Below are 16,066 nucleotides of genomic sequence, written 5' to 3'. Positions count from 1 at the left end.
GATCAGACAATCTGCAAGAATACCAATGTAAGGGAAAACAACAACTTTATACTGTATGAGAAGAGTGTTGATTGGTTGGCAAGTGAACTCTGATTGGTAGAGGTGTTGCCATGGGGAATGCACCAGTGTATGGTGACTGATAGTTAACCGTCAAGCTTTGTTTGAAATTTAAACCAGGCAGCTTGACTGTGATTGGTCCTAGCATTGCCCTGAGGAATGAACCAGCAAATGGCTGTCACTTATTTTGTTTAGCTGAAACAGGCGCAATGTGTGTAAATGTTCTTTCTGTCTGAAAAGAATAGGGCCCTGTGTATTAATACATTTGCAGACAGAGAGAACATGCATACACATCGAGAAGAAACTCTATATTTCTAAGGTGGCAGATTCCTATCGCCTCCCATCTCTGAAGAATCCCTGCATCAAGTGCAGTTCATGTTGCCTCCTGAAATCTGAAGAAATCTCCTACTGCTAGACTTCTGCCATAAAACCTAAGAAGACCTGTTGCTACACCCCTGATGAAAGACCTATGTGAAGCCTGCTGCAGTTGAATTGCCTGGAACGCCTACCCATCACAGACTGCTCATCAACCTCACCTGGAAAGACTTCGAGTGGTATATGACTATTCGATTCTGGGGCACCTCACCAAACCGAAGAACTTCCTACCAGAACGTGACAACCTAAGTTATTTTATTATTCCTTTCATTCCTATGAAACAGCTGTAAACCCAAAAAACCTTTTTCCCAGTTAACCATTTTTTTTTAATGTATGTGTACGTGGGCTAGGGAAATAAGGAGCTTTTCGTATAGAGAGTTATCTTATTATTGGTTAAGACTTGTTTTTATAATAAATAATGTTGTTGGTGATTAAAGAAATCTGGTAGTTGTGCTTTATTCTGGGGGACAAATAGAGTATGTAATTGGCTGTTTCTCGGTAGGTGGAAAAATGTATTGCTAAGCTGTGACCCATGGAGAAGTGGGACTGAATTAACAGTGCACTCCTACTGCCTCGGTCATACATTAACTTGACTAAGTATATTTTAAAAATTTTAAGCAGTCAATTTTAAGAAAAATGTATACTTACGGGTACCTGCTGTACCTGTGGTGAGAGTGTTTGGACAGTAGTGGTAGTGCCCGGGGTCAGTGTCTGAATGGTGCCCACGGTGGTGGCTGAAGTAAGCATTCTGTGAGTGGACAGACCCTGCACCTGCTGCTGGAAGGTAACTGGCTGGACCTGAGGAGATGCGACCAGGTTCTGTATCTGAGGCTGAAGAACTGTAAAAACATCCAACGGTTAAAATAAGTAATCCTGCACTAATCCCATATTCCTACCACATCCCCACCTGTCCCTATATTTCCCTACCACCTACCTATACTAGGGGCAATTTATTTTAGTTTAAATGTAGTAGCGAAGCAAAGGATGTAGGGGTACAGATGAATAAATTACTAAAAATAGCAACATAGGTTAATAAGGCCATAGGGAAAAAAAAAGCAGTGGGGTTCATTTCCAGAGGGATAGAATTGAAAAGCAAAGATGATATGTTAAACTTGTACAGAACCTTGGTTAGACCACACTTACAATACGGTGCAGAGTTCTGGTCTCTATATTTAAAAAGAAAATAGAGGCATGAGAAGGTACGAAGGATGAGACCAAAACTGAGTGGTTATACTGATCAGGAAAGACTGAACAGGTCTTTATGATGATGAAAAGGCTTGATAGAGGAGATATAGAGATGTTTACACTTATGGGATGGGGGCCGGCGTCTTGGAGAGGAAATCAAAACTAGGGGCAATAAATTAAAGATTTATGACAACAATGAATATATGCTAGAAGACTAAGAAATCCATTAGGGAATTCAGGATAAACCTCTTTCCCAAAGAGTGGTGAGAATGTGGGACTTGCTACGAGTTGAGGCGAATGGTATAGATGCATTTTAGGGAAAGCTAGGTAAACATAAGGGAGGAAGGAATTGAAGAAAATTCTGATAGGAGATTCATGAGATAAACACGGCAAGGATCGAATGGGTTGAATGGCTTGGTTCAGTGTTGGACATTCTATGTAAAAAAAAAAAATAACAGTTTCTCCTCACTCCTGAATTATATTGCAGCTCATAGCGGTTAGTGTGACAGAGTCCAATTATTTTATGTCACCTTCAGTACATTACTTTTCCATGTGAACCTGAAAGGAGGTGCTGATGGATAAGCAAACCAGTTAGTCACTCTGGAAAATCTTCCAAGCTTGTTAAGGGTCAAAATTTGTTTAGACTTCGAAACCACAGCTCACTCATGGCCCAGCAATAATGACGTATATACACCATCCTACACCTGTGTAGGGGCCCCAACAACCCCACTGCCTTGTGGGCGTCTCGGGAGAGACCAAGGCTAAGGGAGTAAACCCTAACAGAAAATCCGGAGCGGAACCCAGTAGGCGGTCATGTGTCACCTTTAGCATGTTTGCGGCAGTTCCTGCAGCCATACTGGTGCCAAACGTCGTGTCCTGCACTCCTTTGGACCCCACCAGAAAGGCCGAGAGGGGGGTTTTGACGACTGGGCAACTCTCAACCTCCATAAATTTGCCCAGGCATGCGCCATGGAGAGGTCACTCCATAGTTGCCTCACAGCGACTAAAACAACACGGAAGGCAGCAGTTACGGGTTATAAGTCCAGATAAATTGGCGTAGAAACTGGGCACCACGGGTTGCCTTTGTCGGTGTGAGAGGTCATTGCACCTCACTGGACAGCTACCGCCCGCCTCAAACCGGGCAGCCCCCGATCAATAAGGTTCTGTCCCGCCACAGTCTGCCTGCTTCAATGGGTGCTTGGAGCTCAGGGTCATTGCCCGAAAGGTGGACTGATACACCGCACCAAACAACATGGAAAAAGGAAAGAAGGTACCAGCCCTTCGCTTTGCAAGCTGGAACGTCAGAACTATGTGTCCTGGCCTGTCGGAAGACCTTACACAAATCAACGATTGCTGTCACTGAGACTGCCCTCAATGCAGCCCAGCCTCTACCAGTCATGGATGAGCTGGACATACAGCCAACCAAATCGGAACTCAGTGATGCCATTGATTCCCTAGCCAGCGGAAAAGCCCCTGGGACGGACAGCATTACCCCTGAAATAATCAAGAGTGCCAAGCCTGCTATACTCTCAGCACTACATGAACTGCTATGCCTGTGCTGGGACGAGGGAGCAGTACCCCAGGACATGCGCGATGCCAACATCATCACCCTCTATAAAAACAAAGGTGACCGCGGTGACTGCAACAACTACCGAGGAATCTCCCTGCTCAGCATAGTGGGGAAAGTCTTTGCTCGAGTCGCTCTGAACAGGCTCCAGAAGCTGGCCGAGCGCGTCTACCCTGAGGCACAGTGTGGCTTTCGTGCAGAGAGATCGACCATTGACATGCTGTTCTCCCTTCGTCAGATACAGGAGAAATGCCGTGAACAACAGATGCCCCTCTACATTGCTTTCATTGATCTCACCAAAGCCTTTGACCTCGTCAGCAGACGTGGTCTCTTCAGACGACTAGAAAAGATTGGATGTCCACCAAAGCCACTAAGTATCATCACCTCATTCCATGACAATATGAAAGGCACAATTCAACATGGTGGCTCCTCATCAGAGCCCTTTCCTATCCTGAGTGGTGTGAAACAGGGCTGTGTTCTCGCACCCACACTTTTTGGGATTTTCTTCTCCCTGCTGCTTTCACATGCGTTCAAATCCTCTGAAGAAGGAATTTTCCTCCACACAAGATCAGGGGGCAGGTTGTTCAACCTTGCCCGTCTAAGAGCGAAGTCCAAAGTACAGAAAGTCCTCATCAGAGAACTCCTCTTTGCTGACAATGCTGCTTTAACATCTCACACTGAAGAGTGCCTGCAGAGTCTCATCGACAGGTTTGCGTCTGCCTGCAATGAATTTGGCCTAACCATCAGCCTCAAGAAAACGAACATCATGGGGCAGGATGTCAGAAATGCTCCATCCATCAATATTGGCGACCACGCTCTGGAAGTGGTTCAAGAGTTCACCTACCTAGGCTCAACTATCACCAGTAACCTGTCTCTAGATGCAGAAATCAACAAGCGCATGGGTAAGGCTTCCACTGCTATGTCCAGACTGGCCAAGAGAGTGCGGGAAAATGGCGCACTGACACGGAACACAAAAGTCCGAGTGTATCAGGCCTGTGTCCTCAGTACCTTGCTCTCCGGCAGCGAGGCCTGGACAACGTATGCCAGCCAAGAGCGACGTCTCAATTCATTCCATCTTTGCTGCCTTCGGAGAATACTTGGCATCAGGTGACAGGACTATATCTCCAACACAGAAGTCCTTGAAGCGGCCAACACCCCCAGCTTATACACACTACTGAGTCAGCGGCGCTTGAGATGGCTTGGCCATGTGAGCCGCATGGAAGATGGCAGGATCCCCAAAGACACATTGTACAGCGAGCTCGCCACTGGTATCAGACCCACCGGCGTCCATGTCTCCGCTATAAAGACGTCTGCAAACGCGACATGAAATCGTGTGACATTGATCACAAGTCGTGGGAGTCAGTTGCCAGCATTCGCCAGAGCTGGCGGGCAGCCATAAAGACAGGGCTAAATTGTGGCGAGTCGAAGAGACTTAGTAGTTGGCAGGAAAAAAGACAGAGGCGCAAGGGGAGAGCCAACTGTGCAACAGCCCCGACAAACAAATTTCTCTGCAGCACCTGTGGAAGAGCCTGTCACTCCAGAATTGGCCTTTATAGCCACTCCAGGCGCTGCTTCACAAACCACTGACCACCTCCAGGCGCGTATCCATTGTCTCTCGAGATAAGGAGGCCCAAAAGAAAAGAAAAGACGAGACACATAGACCAGAATATGCTGACTGGCTGAATCAGCAGTGTTCAGATGGCGTGGCAACAGGAATGACACAAGCAGTCTTGGGAGTTGGGAAGTGGGAAAGCTAACTAAATCTGTCAGGGGTCCCACATTTGCGCACTAATCAGTGGTCCTACTGGAAAGGATGCCTGAAGGGATGCTCCCCATAGTCAAGCATTCTTTCTCTAGGTTTGCATATGATGAATAGCCATTGTACTGTGCAACAGACAGAATACCCCTCTCGCCTGTAGAACCCTCCAACACAAGCACTTTCGGGGAAGAAGGGGTGAAATTGGATGGGAAAACACGTTCAATTTTTGTGAAACTACAAAGCTATTTCCTCCCCTCTTCAACTACACACCATTCCCCAAACTAAATTACAACGAAGTGACTCACTTTCAGGTCTCGTAATTTCTGCTCTGTAATCACAAGAGTTTTAATAGCAGCTTATCATTTTTTTCCTTCCTGCTTGCTAATATTGCTCCAGTTGACTTAAAAAAATAGAGAACGTGTCATCTAAAATTACATTTTTAAAATCAACAAGCTTAAAATTAGGGCTAAACGTCTTTTAAAAAAGACTTAATGATCTGGCACTGATGTGATTATAAAGGGTGTTATAAAGAATACCAGTTACAACTATCAGGAATGCTGAGCAGGTTGCGGCTCTTTTCTCTTGGAAAGAGAAGACTGAAGGGTGACCTGATAGAGGTCTTCAAAATTATGAAGGGGTTAAGGTAGATGTAGAGCAGATATTTCCACTTGTGGAGGAGTCCAAAACTGGAGCCATAAATACAAGACAGTCACTAATAAATCCATTAAGGAATTCAGGAAAAACTTCTTTATCTAGAGAGGGGTGCGAATTTAGAGCTCACTACTACATGGGGTAGTTGAGGCAAATAGCACAGATGTATTTAAGGGGAAGCCGGATAAACACGAGCAGGAAAGGAATAGGTTACGCAGATGTGGGAGGAGTCTCGTGTGGAGCTTAAAGCATGGGTCTGTTGGGCCGAATGGCCTATTTGTGTTCTAAAATACTATGCTACATAGTGAAACAAAGTGCAAAACAGCCTCCTACCATTTGTGGTGTCATGTGTTAGTACAGTCTGGAACTGCACCAACAGATCACCTACATGAACACGATATTCTAAAATACGATTCACACAAGCTCAAGATACGGTACCTGAAAATCCACCTTGGTTCTGGTAGGCAAGTACCGGCTGCTGGATGAACCGGGTCTGTGTTGGGGTTGAGGTAAAATTTGAAGTTATCATGAACGTTTGTTGTGGTGGTTGTGCCTGTACTGGTGGACGAGGCTGAAGTACAGGAGTGGTCCTTTGGGAAGCAAATGATGGAGTCTGGGGCAGGACTGGCGATGGGGAGGGCTGCACTAGTTGCTGTAGTTGCACTTGTTGTTGCTGCTGCTGCTGCATGGTGACGGGAGATTGGTCGATCTTGTCACACCCCGTCAGCCCACTGCTGAATTGTTCATCAAACAGATCAGGAAAATCTCCAACTTGACCACTGACAAACTGCAGCATTTCTGTAAAAGAATACAGTAACTAGCATCAAGCTGGCAAAAATACACCTAGATTTTATCAGAACACCTTCCATACGAGCCAAACTTTTACAGCAATAACTGCCATAACATAAGAAAAAGTAGCAAAAGTAGGCCATTCGGCCCCTCAAGCCTGTTCTGCCATTCAATAAGATCATGGCTGATCTAATCATGGTCTCAACTCCACTTTCCTCCCTGCCCCCCCCCCCCCATAAGTCTTGACTCCCTGTAGGTCAAAATCTGTCTAGCATAGCCATGAATTTATTCAAATGGTCCAGCTTCCACTGCTCTAATGACCCTCAGAGAAGAAATTCCTCCTCAGGTTGACTGAGTGGGCAAAAGCTTGGCAGATGGAATTTATTTATTTATTTAGAGATACAGCACTGAAACAGGCCCTTCGGCCCACCGAGTCTGTGCCGACCATCAACCACCCATTTATACTAATCCTACATTAATTCCATATTCCTACCACATCCCCACCTTTCCTCAATTCCCCTACCACCTACCTATACTAGGGGCAATTTATAATAGCCAATTTACCTATCACCTGCAAGTCTTTGGCTGTGGGAGGAAACCGGAGCACCCGGCAAAAACCCACGCGGTCACAGGGAGAACTTGCAAACTCCGCACAGGCAGTACCCAGAACTGAACCCGGGTCACTGGAGCTGTGAGGCTGCGGTGCTAACCACTGCGCCACCCTAATGTAGGAAAGTGTGAGGTCATGCACCTTGGTAGGAAGAATCAAAAGGCAGACTATTATTTAAATGGCGAGAGACTCCAAAAAAGTGCAGCACAGAGGGATCTGGGTGTTCTTGAGCATGAAACACAAAAGGTTAACATGCAGGTGCAGCAAGTAATTAAGAAGGCAAATGGAATTTTGGCCTTTATTGCTAGGGGTTGGAGTTTAAAAATAAGAGAAGTCTTGTTACAACTGTACAGGGTGTTGGTGAGGCCACACCTGGAGTACTGTGTACAGTTTTGGTCCCCGTATTTAAGAAAGGATATACTGGCACTGCAGGCAGTTCAAAAGAGATTCACTAGACTGATTCCTGGGATGAAGGGGTTGACTTCTCAAGAACGGCTGAACAGGTTAGGCCTTTATTCATTAGCGCTTAGAAGAACGAGGGGTGATCTTATTGAAATGCACAAGATTCTGAAGGGGCTTGACAGGGTAGATGTTCAGAAGATGTTTCCAATAGTGGGGGAATCTCAAACTAGGGGACATGGTTACAGAATAAGGGTCCACTCATTTAAAACTGAGATGCGAAGGAATTTCTTCTCTCAGAGGGTAGTGAATGTCTGGAATTCTCTACCCCAGAGAGTTGTAGAGGCTAGATCACTGAAAGTATTTAAAGAGTAGATGGATTTTTGAAATATCGGAGAGTTGAGGGCTATGAGGAGCTGGCACAAAAGGGGAGTTGAAGTCTAGGGCAGAGCAGCCACGATCTTATTGAATGGCAGGGCAGGGTTGAGGGGCCGAATGGCCTACTCCTGCTCCTATTTCTTATCTTCTTATCTATTTTGAATGGGAAACAGATCCTTCTGAAACTGTGCCCCGAGCTCTAGATTCCCCCATGAGGGGCAACATCCTCTCAGCATCCACCCTGTCAAGCCCCCCAGAATCTTAAAAGCAAAATAGTGCGGATGCTGGAAATCTGAAACAAAAACAAGAAATGCTGGAATCACTCAGCAGGTCTGCAGCATCTGTGGAAAGAGAAGCAGAGTTAACGTTTCGGGTCAGTGACCCTTCTTCGGAACTGACAAATATTAGAAAAGTCACAGATTATAAGCAAGTGAGGTGGGGGTGGGGCAAGAGATAACAAAGGAGAAGGTGCAGATTGGACCAGGCCACATAGCTGACCAAAAGGTCACGGAGAACAGGCAAACAATATGTTAATGGTGTGTTGAAAGACAAAGCATTAGTACAGATTAGGTGTGAATACACTGAATATTGAACAGCAGCAAGTGCAAACCTGAAGAAAAATAACCTGAAAAAAACAGTGGGTAAGCAAACTGAACAAACTAAGATGAAATGAAATAAATGCAAAAAAAATTGTAAAAAATGTAAAAAGGAAGAAAAAATAACTAAAAATGAAAGTAAAATGGGGGGCTGCCGGACTGAACATTGAGTTTAATAATTTCAGAGCATGACATTATTATTAGATCGAGGGTGGAAGCCATTTTAAAAAAAATGTCAATAGATTAACCATGTATTTTGCATTTGATAAACATAACACCAGTTGCTTTGAAAAGCTACACGTTCTAAAATCCATTCTTTCAGCCAGCACCTGGTAAGATGTTATTTTCTTTTGATACTGATCTTCTGGCCGCTTGCATTGCTCCCAAGCACTCAGCAATGTTGTCGTCAACAACAACGTGCATTTATATAGCACTTTTAACATAGTAAAACACTCACAGGAGCATTTTCCGACAAAATACTGACGCAGAGTTAGAGAAGCAGACATTAGGACAAAAGCTTGGCCAAAAATGTAGGTTTTAAGGAGGATTGGAAAAGTAGAGAGAGCCGGACAGTTATGGGAAGGAAATTCCAGAGTCTATACGACTGAAGCCACGGCCACCAATGGAAGAGGGGGATGGACAAGAGGCCAGAACTGGAGGAGCACTAAGATCTTGAGGGCTGTAGGGCTGAGGATGTTATAGAGATTGGGGAAGGGGGTGAAGTCATGGCAGGATTTGAAAACAAGGATGGGAATTTTAAAATCGAAGTATTGCTGGATCAGGAGCCAAAGTAGGTCAGTGGGCACAGGAGTGTTTGGTGAACGGGACTTGGTGCGAGTTATGACATGGCACCAGAGTTTTGAATGAGCTGAAGATTACAGAGGGTGCAAGGTGGGAGATCGACCAGGAGAACATTGGAATAGTCAAGTCTGGAGGTAACAAAGGCATGGATGAGGGTTTCAGCAGAAAAATGAGCTGTGGCAGGTTCAGTTATGCTATGGAAGAGGAAGTAGGCAGTCTTGGTGATGGCCAGGTATGTTATCAGAAGCTGATCTCTGGGTCAAATAGAGTACGATCTAGTTCAGCCTCAGACAGATGCCAGGAGAGGGATGGAGTCGATGACTAGGGAATGGCTTCAGTCTTCACAATATTTAATTGGAGGAAGTTTCTGCTCACACAATACTGGATGTCGGACAAGCAGCCTAACAATTATTGGTGGCTAAGGCTCCTATGAAGTGCCTGAAGACGTATTATATTATATAAAAGTACGTTGTTAAAAAGGAAGCAGATACTGTAATGCCACAATATTTTTCAAGTCAACACATTTGTGAATTTCTGCTTTGAGTATTTTGCACTCAGTACCTAATCAGTAAATCTGCATTTACTACCATGCTTTACTGCCAGTACGGAATGGAAAAGTGAACAGTCAATAAACATCAGATCATCAGTGAGCTAGTTACTTTCATCAATTAACAGTAAACAAAGAAAATAATTATACACACATTTCCGCCTCCCACCCACAAACATCCATATTCTATCATCTGATAGCTAATATGTTTTAGGTTAGCATTTCATAGGTAAATTTACCTTCTTGGGGGGTGGGGGAGGGGAAACACGAAGCAAAACATTAACTCACCATCTATATCCCCAAAATTGAGACCCTCACTGAACTCACGCAGTGAAGGGTCCATATTCTCAAACGATATATCCTCGCTCTCCATTGCTTTAAAAGTCCATTGATTGTAACTCCTTTCAGGGAGAGGTTATAATGAGTGGTGGTGGTTTTTCCCCTTCTCAGTCACTGACCCTGTTACTTTTATCCAACATTGTTATTGCTCTCTGCGGCAGCGCTGACACCGGTGCCATCTTGCTCCGTGACGTCAGGCGACTGGTCCCGCCCCCCGCGGCTGGCCCCGCCCCACTCCCGCGTGCGTGTTGCTCGAGCGGTGGCGCGGGCAGCGGCCGTTCGTCTTCGCCGAGAACACGAGACGCCGGCCGGCCAATGGCTGCGCGCTCCGGGTGGTGGGGTGATGCGACGTCAGCATCGGCACAGTCGGTGGCCGCTCGTCATCGCTCGCATCGCTGCCTGGCGCAGCGTTGGGTAAGGCGGATGGTGTTTATGTTTTGGCGGATATCTATCAGAAAAAGAGCCATGTTGACATAAACAGATAATGGTTAAACAGAGGAGGAAGGGAACTGAAACAAAAATGCAATAAAATAATAGATCGTGAATAAAATAATCATAAAGTGGTCCAGGGGTTGCCAACGCTCCAGAATGGAATATAATACTGACAAGTGCAAGGTGATGAATTTTGGTAGAAGGAATAGGGAGAGGCAATATATAATTAATGGCACAGTTCTAGAGAGTGCAGGAACAGAGGGACCTGGGGTGCATATGCATCAATCTTTGAACGTGGCAGGACAGTCTTGGGCTTCATAAATAGAGGCATTGAGTACAAAAGCAGGGAGGTTATGCTGAACCTTCATAAAGTTCTGGTCACCACACTTTGGGAAAGATGTGAGGGTCCTTGAGAGTGTGCAGAGGAGATTCACCAGAATGGTTCCCGGTTTGGTGATTTTAGTTACAAGGTTTGGAAAAGCTGGGATTGTTCTAAGAACAAAGGAGATTGAAGGCAAATTTAAAAGAGGTGTACAAGATTGTGAGAGGCTTCGATAGGTTACATAATGATAAACGTTTTCCATTAATTAATGGTACGAGGACTAAGGGACACAGATTGAAGGTTCCAGGGAAGAGATTCGGAATATGAGGAAGAACATTTTTTACACAGCAGGTGATAATGACCTGGAACTTGCTGCCCATGAGGGTGGTGCAAGTGGAGACCATCAATGATTTCAAAAGGAAATTGGATGGCCACTTGAAGGAAATAAACTTGTAGGGCTATGGGGATCGAGCAGGGGAGTGGTATAAAAGCAAAATACTGCGGATGCTGGAAATCTGAAACAAAAACAAGAAATGCTGGAATCACTCAGCAGGTCTGGCAGCATCTGTGGAAAGAGAAGCAGAGTTAACGTTTCGGGTCAGTGACCCTTCTTCGGAGCAGGGGAGTGGAACTGACTGGACAACTGCATGGAGAGCCAGCATGGACTTGATAGACCAAATGGCCTCCTTCTGTACCATGACTCTACGATTACCCTGGAATCATCAGAAACTGAAGATTAATCCCCTGACCAATTCAAGGAGAACAGTTCTCTGGACAATAAAACAAATTTGGGCCAGAACTCGCTGGGAAAATAATGGTGTTAATGACACACACTGTTATTAATGTATAACTTGGCCAGCAAGTTCAAGGGACCAAGAGTATGGTTATTTAGTTGTGAATCAAAGTAGGAACAGGAGGAAGCCATTCAGACCCTCAAGATGGTTCTGCCATTCAATTCGATTACGGTTGATCTGTATCTCAACTCCATCCACCTACCTTAGTTCCCTAAAGCTAAATCCCCATGCCCAATAAATATATACATCCAACCAAAGTTGGCAACCCAAAATGGTCTGGGGAAATTAGTGAAGAAAAAGGTTGCTAGAGTACATACATATAAGGAAAGTAAATTGGGCCTATATTCTCTGGAGTTTAGAAGAATGAGAGGTGATCTAATTGAGACATACAAGATTCTGAAAGGGCTTGATCGGAGAGAACTGAGAGATTATTCCTACTGATCAGGGAATCTAGAACGTGGGGGTACAGTCGCAGGATAAGGCGTCAATCATTCAGGTTTGAGATGAGGAGAAATTACTTCACTCAAAGGGTTGTGAATCTTTGGAATTCTCTACCCCAGAGGGTTGTGGATGCTCCATCATTGAATACATTTAAAGCTGGGACAGAGAGATTTTTGGTCTTGCAGGGAATCAAGGGATCTGAGGAGTGGGCAGGAAAGTGGCATTGAAGCTCAAGATCAGCCATGATCGTATTGAATGGCGGAGCAGGCTCGATGGGCCATATGGTCTACTTTTGCTCCTATTGTGTTCTTGAAAGGGGGAATAAAGAGCAATAGAATATGTACAAAAGAGACCAAAGGAAAAATTGGGGGAGGGGGACCTACTGCAGAAACATCTTCCTCAGGATATGTAGGATCATAGAATGGTTGCAGTGCAGAAGGAGGCCATTCGGCCCGTTGTGTCCGTGTCTGTTCTCTGCAAGAGCAATTCAGCTAGTCACACTCCCCTGGCTTTCCTGCAATTTTTTTCTCTTCCAAGTGCTTATCCAATTCCCTTAGAGACCCAATTGTGTCTGCCTCTGTCACACTTTCAGGATGTACATTCCAGATCCTAATCACTTGCTGCACTTCTAAAAGCTTTCCCACTACTGAGGTTAAACTGACTGGCCTGTAGTTGCTGGGGTTATCCTTACACCCTTTTTTGGACAAGGGTGTAATGTTTGCAATTCTCCGGTCCTCTGGCCACCGAGTCAAGTAGAAACTTAGAAGGGATGGGGTGACAGAGGAAAGTAAGCTACATAATAGATTAAAATTAATCTGAGAAAGAAGAAACACTATATTTATGATTCAAAGAGTTTGATAAAGACATTTGCATAGCCCCTTCTATGACCTCCAGATATCCCAAAGCGCTTTACAGCCAATTAATTTATTTTGAAGTGCAGCCAATTTTGACAGAGTAAGATCGTACAAACAGCAATATAATTCTATTTTACTGATGTTAGTTGAGGGATAAATAGGATTTTTAACATCCACCTGAGAGGGAGGACAGGCCTTGGTTTAACGTCTCATCTGCAAATGGCACCTCGAACAGTACAGCACTTCCTCAATACTGCACTGGAGTTCCAGCCTGGATTATGTGCTCACAGGTCCCTGGAATGGGACTTAAACCCACGACCTTCTGATTCAGATGCAAGAGTGCTACTAAAGGTTAAAAAAAAATCACGGCACATTCCGTCGATTTCTGGGCCATTCTGTACCTTTCCTTTTGCACATTAACCCTCTCTACAGCATCTGTTCCTGTTTCTGCACCATTACCTCTGGACTCCCCCAAGAACCTATTCTTGCCCCCCCCTTTATTTCTCATTTACATATTGCTATTCAACCACATTATTTGAAAATACATCATCAGGTTCTGCATTGACAAGGAAGTTTTTTTGTTGTTGTTTAAAATCTAAAGGGGGTCCGTGTGCCTTTAAGACTGAGAGTTGTTTGTCTCTCTCTCTCTGAAGGCAGTGTGCGCAAACTGCAAGCCTGTTTCCTAGGCAACAGCAAGAGAGGTCACATGCCGTATTGTATCAGTTTGACTGTGTGTAAGAACTGGCTTGATCTGGCAGACCAGCAAAGCATGCTGTCCTTGAAGGAAGGATTTGTCTTGCTCAGCAGAAAATCTACATTGGCCGACAGGCTGTGTTTTGCCTAAAGTGGAAAAGACCCCTGGAAAGGAATATTTGCATTGTTGGAGGTAGCAAATTCCTTTTTATTCCCATCTCTAAGAAGACTCTGCCTCAGGGTGACGTTCTGTTGTCTTGTGTGTTTCAGGGCATTTGGAAAACTCGGTACAGTTTCTACTGATAGACTGCTACTTTAAAATCTAAATAGAGCTGTTGTTAATTCCTTGTTGAACTATCTGTGTGACGCTTACTGCAGCCAAAGTGCCTTGAACGCCTATCCATTACAGACTGTTCATCAACTCACCTGAGACTTCGAGTGGCATCTGACTATTTGACTCTGGGACACCTCACTGATCCGGGAAAGTAACCAACCAGCACTTACAACCCAGTTGTCTTACTATTCCTAAGAAACAGCTCTAAAGTAAAAACATCATTTTTAGAACTGGTTAACCATTGGTTATTGAATGTATGTGTGTGTGCATGAGGTTTAGGAGGAATTAGAATTTATAAAGTCTTTTCAGACATAGATTTATCTCAGTATTGTTTAAGATTTAATTTATTAATAAATAGTTAATTTGTTGTTATTTAAAGATACCTGGTTTGGTGCGTTTTTATTCTGGAGTTAATAAAGTGTTTAATTTGGCTAATTTCTGGTAGGTGGGAAAGTTTAGTAATTTGCTGTGACCTGTGGAGTAATGGGACTGAATTGACAGTGCATTACTACCGCCTCGGTCTTAACAACATGCACATTGATGACACCCTACAGATGACAGTTCTACCTCATCATACTTCTTAACCCCTCCACTTTTGCTGTGTTGTCAAACTGTGTGTCCAACATCTCGTCCTGGATGAACCAGAATTTCCTCCAATTAAACATTGGGAACATCGAAGCCATTATCTTAGGACCCTGCCACCAATTCCATCCCCTTCCCTGGCCACTGTCTCAGCTTGAATCAGACTCTTCACAAGCTGATTCTGACCTGAGCTTCTGACACCATACAGAATCATAGAATGATACAGTAGAGGGAGGGCATTCGACCCATCGTGCCTGCACTGGGCCTTTGAAACAGCTATCCAATTAGCCCCACTCCCCGTTCCGTCCTATAGCCCTGCAAATTTTTCCATTTCAAGTAACACTTCATATTTGCCCACTTGATTACAAAATGAAAGTCAGCAATATCCTAGCCTTTCAGTTTCAGCTAAAATTTCTGGTCACTTCCATCACCCCCAAGTCAACAGTTTTACTACTACAGCCTTTCAACTGGTGCCTAACACATAGATTTTGAGTCCTCTCAAACCTTTTACAATCTAAACTTTCTAAACCCAAGTTTGACATCACTGATCCAATACTTAACGATTTTATCTACACCTACCATCTATTTCTCAACTTTAGTTTCTTTCTCTACTGGACACTTTTATATAAAGGGGAAGACAGTGGCGTAGTAGTAATATCACTGAACTAGTAATCCAGAGGCCCAGGCCAATGCCCTAGGGACACAGGTTCAAATCCCACGACGACATTTGAATTCAATTAATAAGCTAGTCTCAGTAATGGTACTATGAAACTGTCATCGATTGTTGTAAAAACCCATCTGGTTCACTAATGTCCTTTAGGGAAGAAGTCCTTACCTGGTCTGGCCTACATGTGACTCCAGACATGAGGAACTGAAAGTAATTAGTATCAATAAAGAGGTAATACTCAAAAAATTAATTGGATTGAAAGCTGATAAATCCCCTGGACCAGATGAGTTACATCCCAGAGTATTGAAGGAGGTGGCTATAGAGACAGTAGATGCATTGGCAGTTATCTTTCAAAATTCTATAGATTCTAAAAGCGTTCCTGCAGACTGGAAAGTAGCAAATGTAACCCCACTATTTAAGAAGGGAGCGAGAGAGAAAACAGAGAACTACAGACCTGTTAGTTTGACGTCAATAGTCGGGAAAATTTTGGAATCTATTATAAAGGATGAGATAACGGACACTTGGGCAGAGTCAACATGGATTTATGAAAGGGAAATCATGTTTGACAAACCTGTTGGAGTTTTTTGAGGATGTTACTTGTAGCATAGATAAAGGAGAACCAGTGGATGTGGTGTATTAGGATTCTCAGAAGGCTTTTGATAAGGTCCCACGCAGGAGGTTAGTAAACAAAATTAGAGAACATGGGATTGGGGGGTAATATACAGCAATGGATTGAGAATTGGCTAACAGGCAGAAAGCAGAGAGTAGGAATAAATGGGTCATTCTCAGGATGGCAGGCTGTTACTAGTGGGGTACGGTAAGGATCAGTGCTTGGGCCACAGCTGTGTACAATCTAAATAAGTGACTTGGATATGGGAACCAATTGTAATATTT

At 44.2% G+C, this 16,066-nt stretch overlaps 1 protein-coding gene across 1 annotated transcript in view; it reads right to left on the bottom strand.

Moving 5' to 3' along the window:
* Positions 1 to 10,274, bottom strand: part of srebf2 (sterol regulatory element binding transcription factor 2) — a 73,105-nt gene extending 62,831 nt beyond the window's left edge. Inside the window, exons 1-3 of the mRNA XM_068019392.1 lie at positions 10,003 to 10,274; positions 6,033 to 6,392; positions 1,081 to 1,271 (exon numbers count right to left, since the gene is read on the bottom strand). Coding sequence (XP_067875493.1) covers positions 1,081 to 1,271; positions 6,033 to 6,392; positions 10,003 to 10,087 — 636 coding nt within the window. The 5' untranslated portion in view covers positions 10,088 to 10,274. The remainder of the gene's footprint in view (positions 1 to 1,080; positions 1,272 to 6,032; positions 6,393 to 10,002) is intronic.
* Between the last annotated feature and the right edge of the window lie 5,792 nt (positions 10,275 to 16,066).

Source organism: Heterodontus francisci, chromosome 41, assembly GCF_036365525.1.
Source record: "Heterodontus francisci isolate sHetFra1 chromosome 41, sHetFra1.hap1, whole genome shotgun sequence".
Classification (NCBI taxonomy): Eukaryota; Metazoa; Chordata; class Chondrichthyes; order Heterodontiformes; family Heterodontidae; genus Heterodontus; species Heterodontus francisci.
The sequence above is the reverse complement of the archived record's forward strand: the minus strand, read 5'-3'. Positions and strand labels throughout refer to the sequence as shown.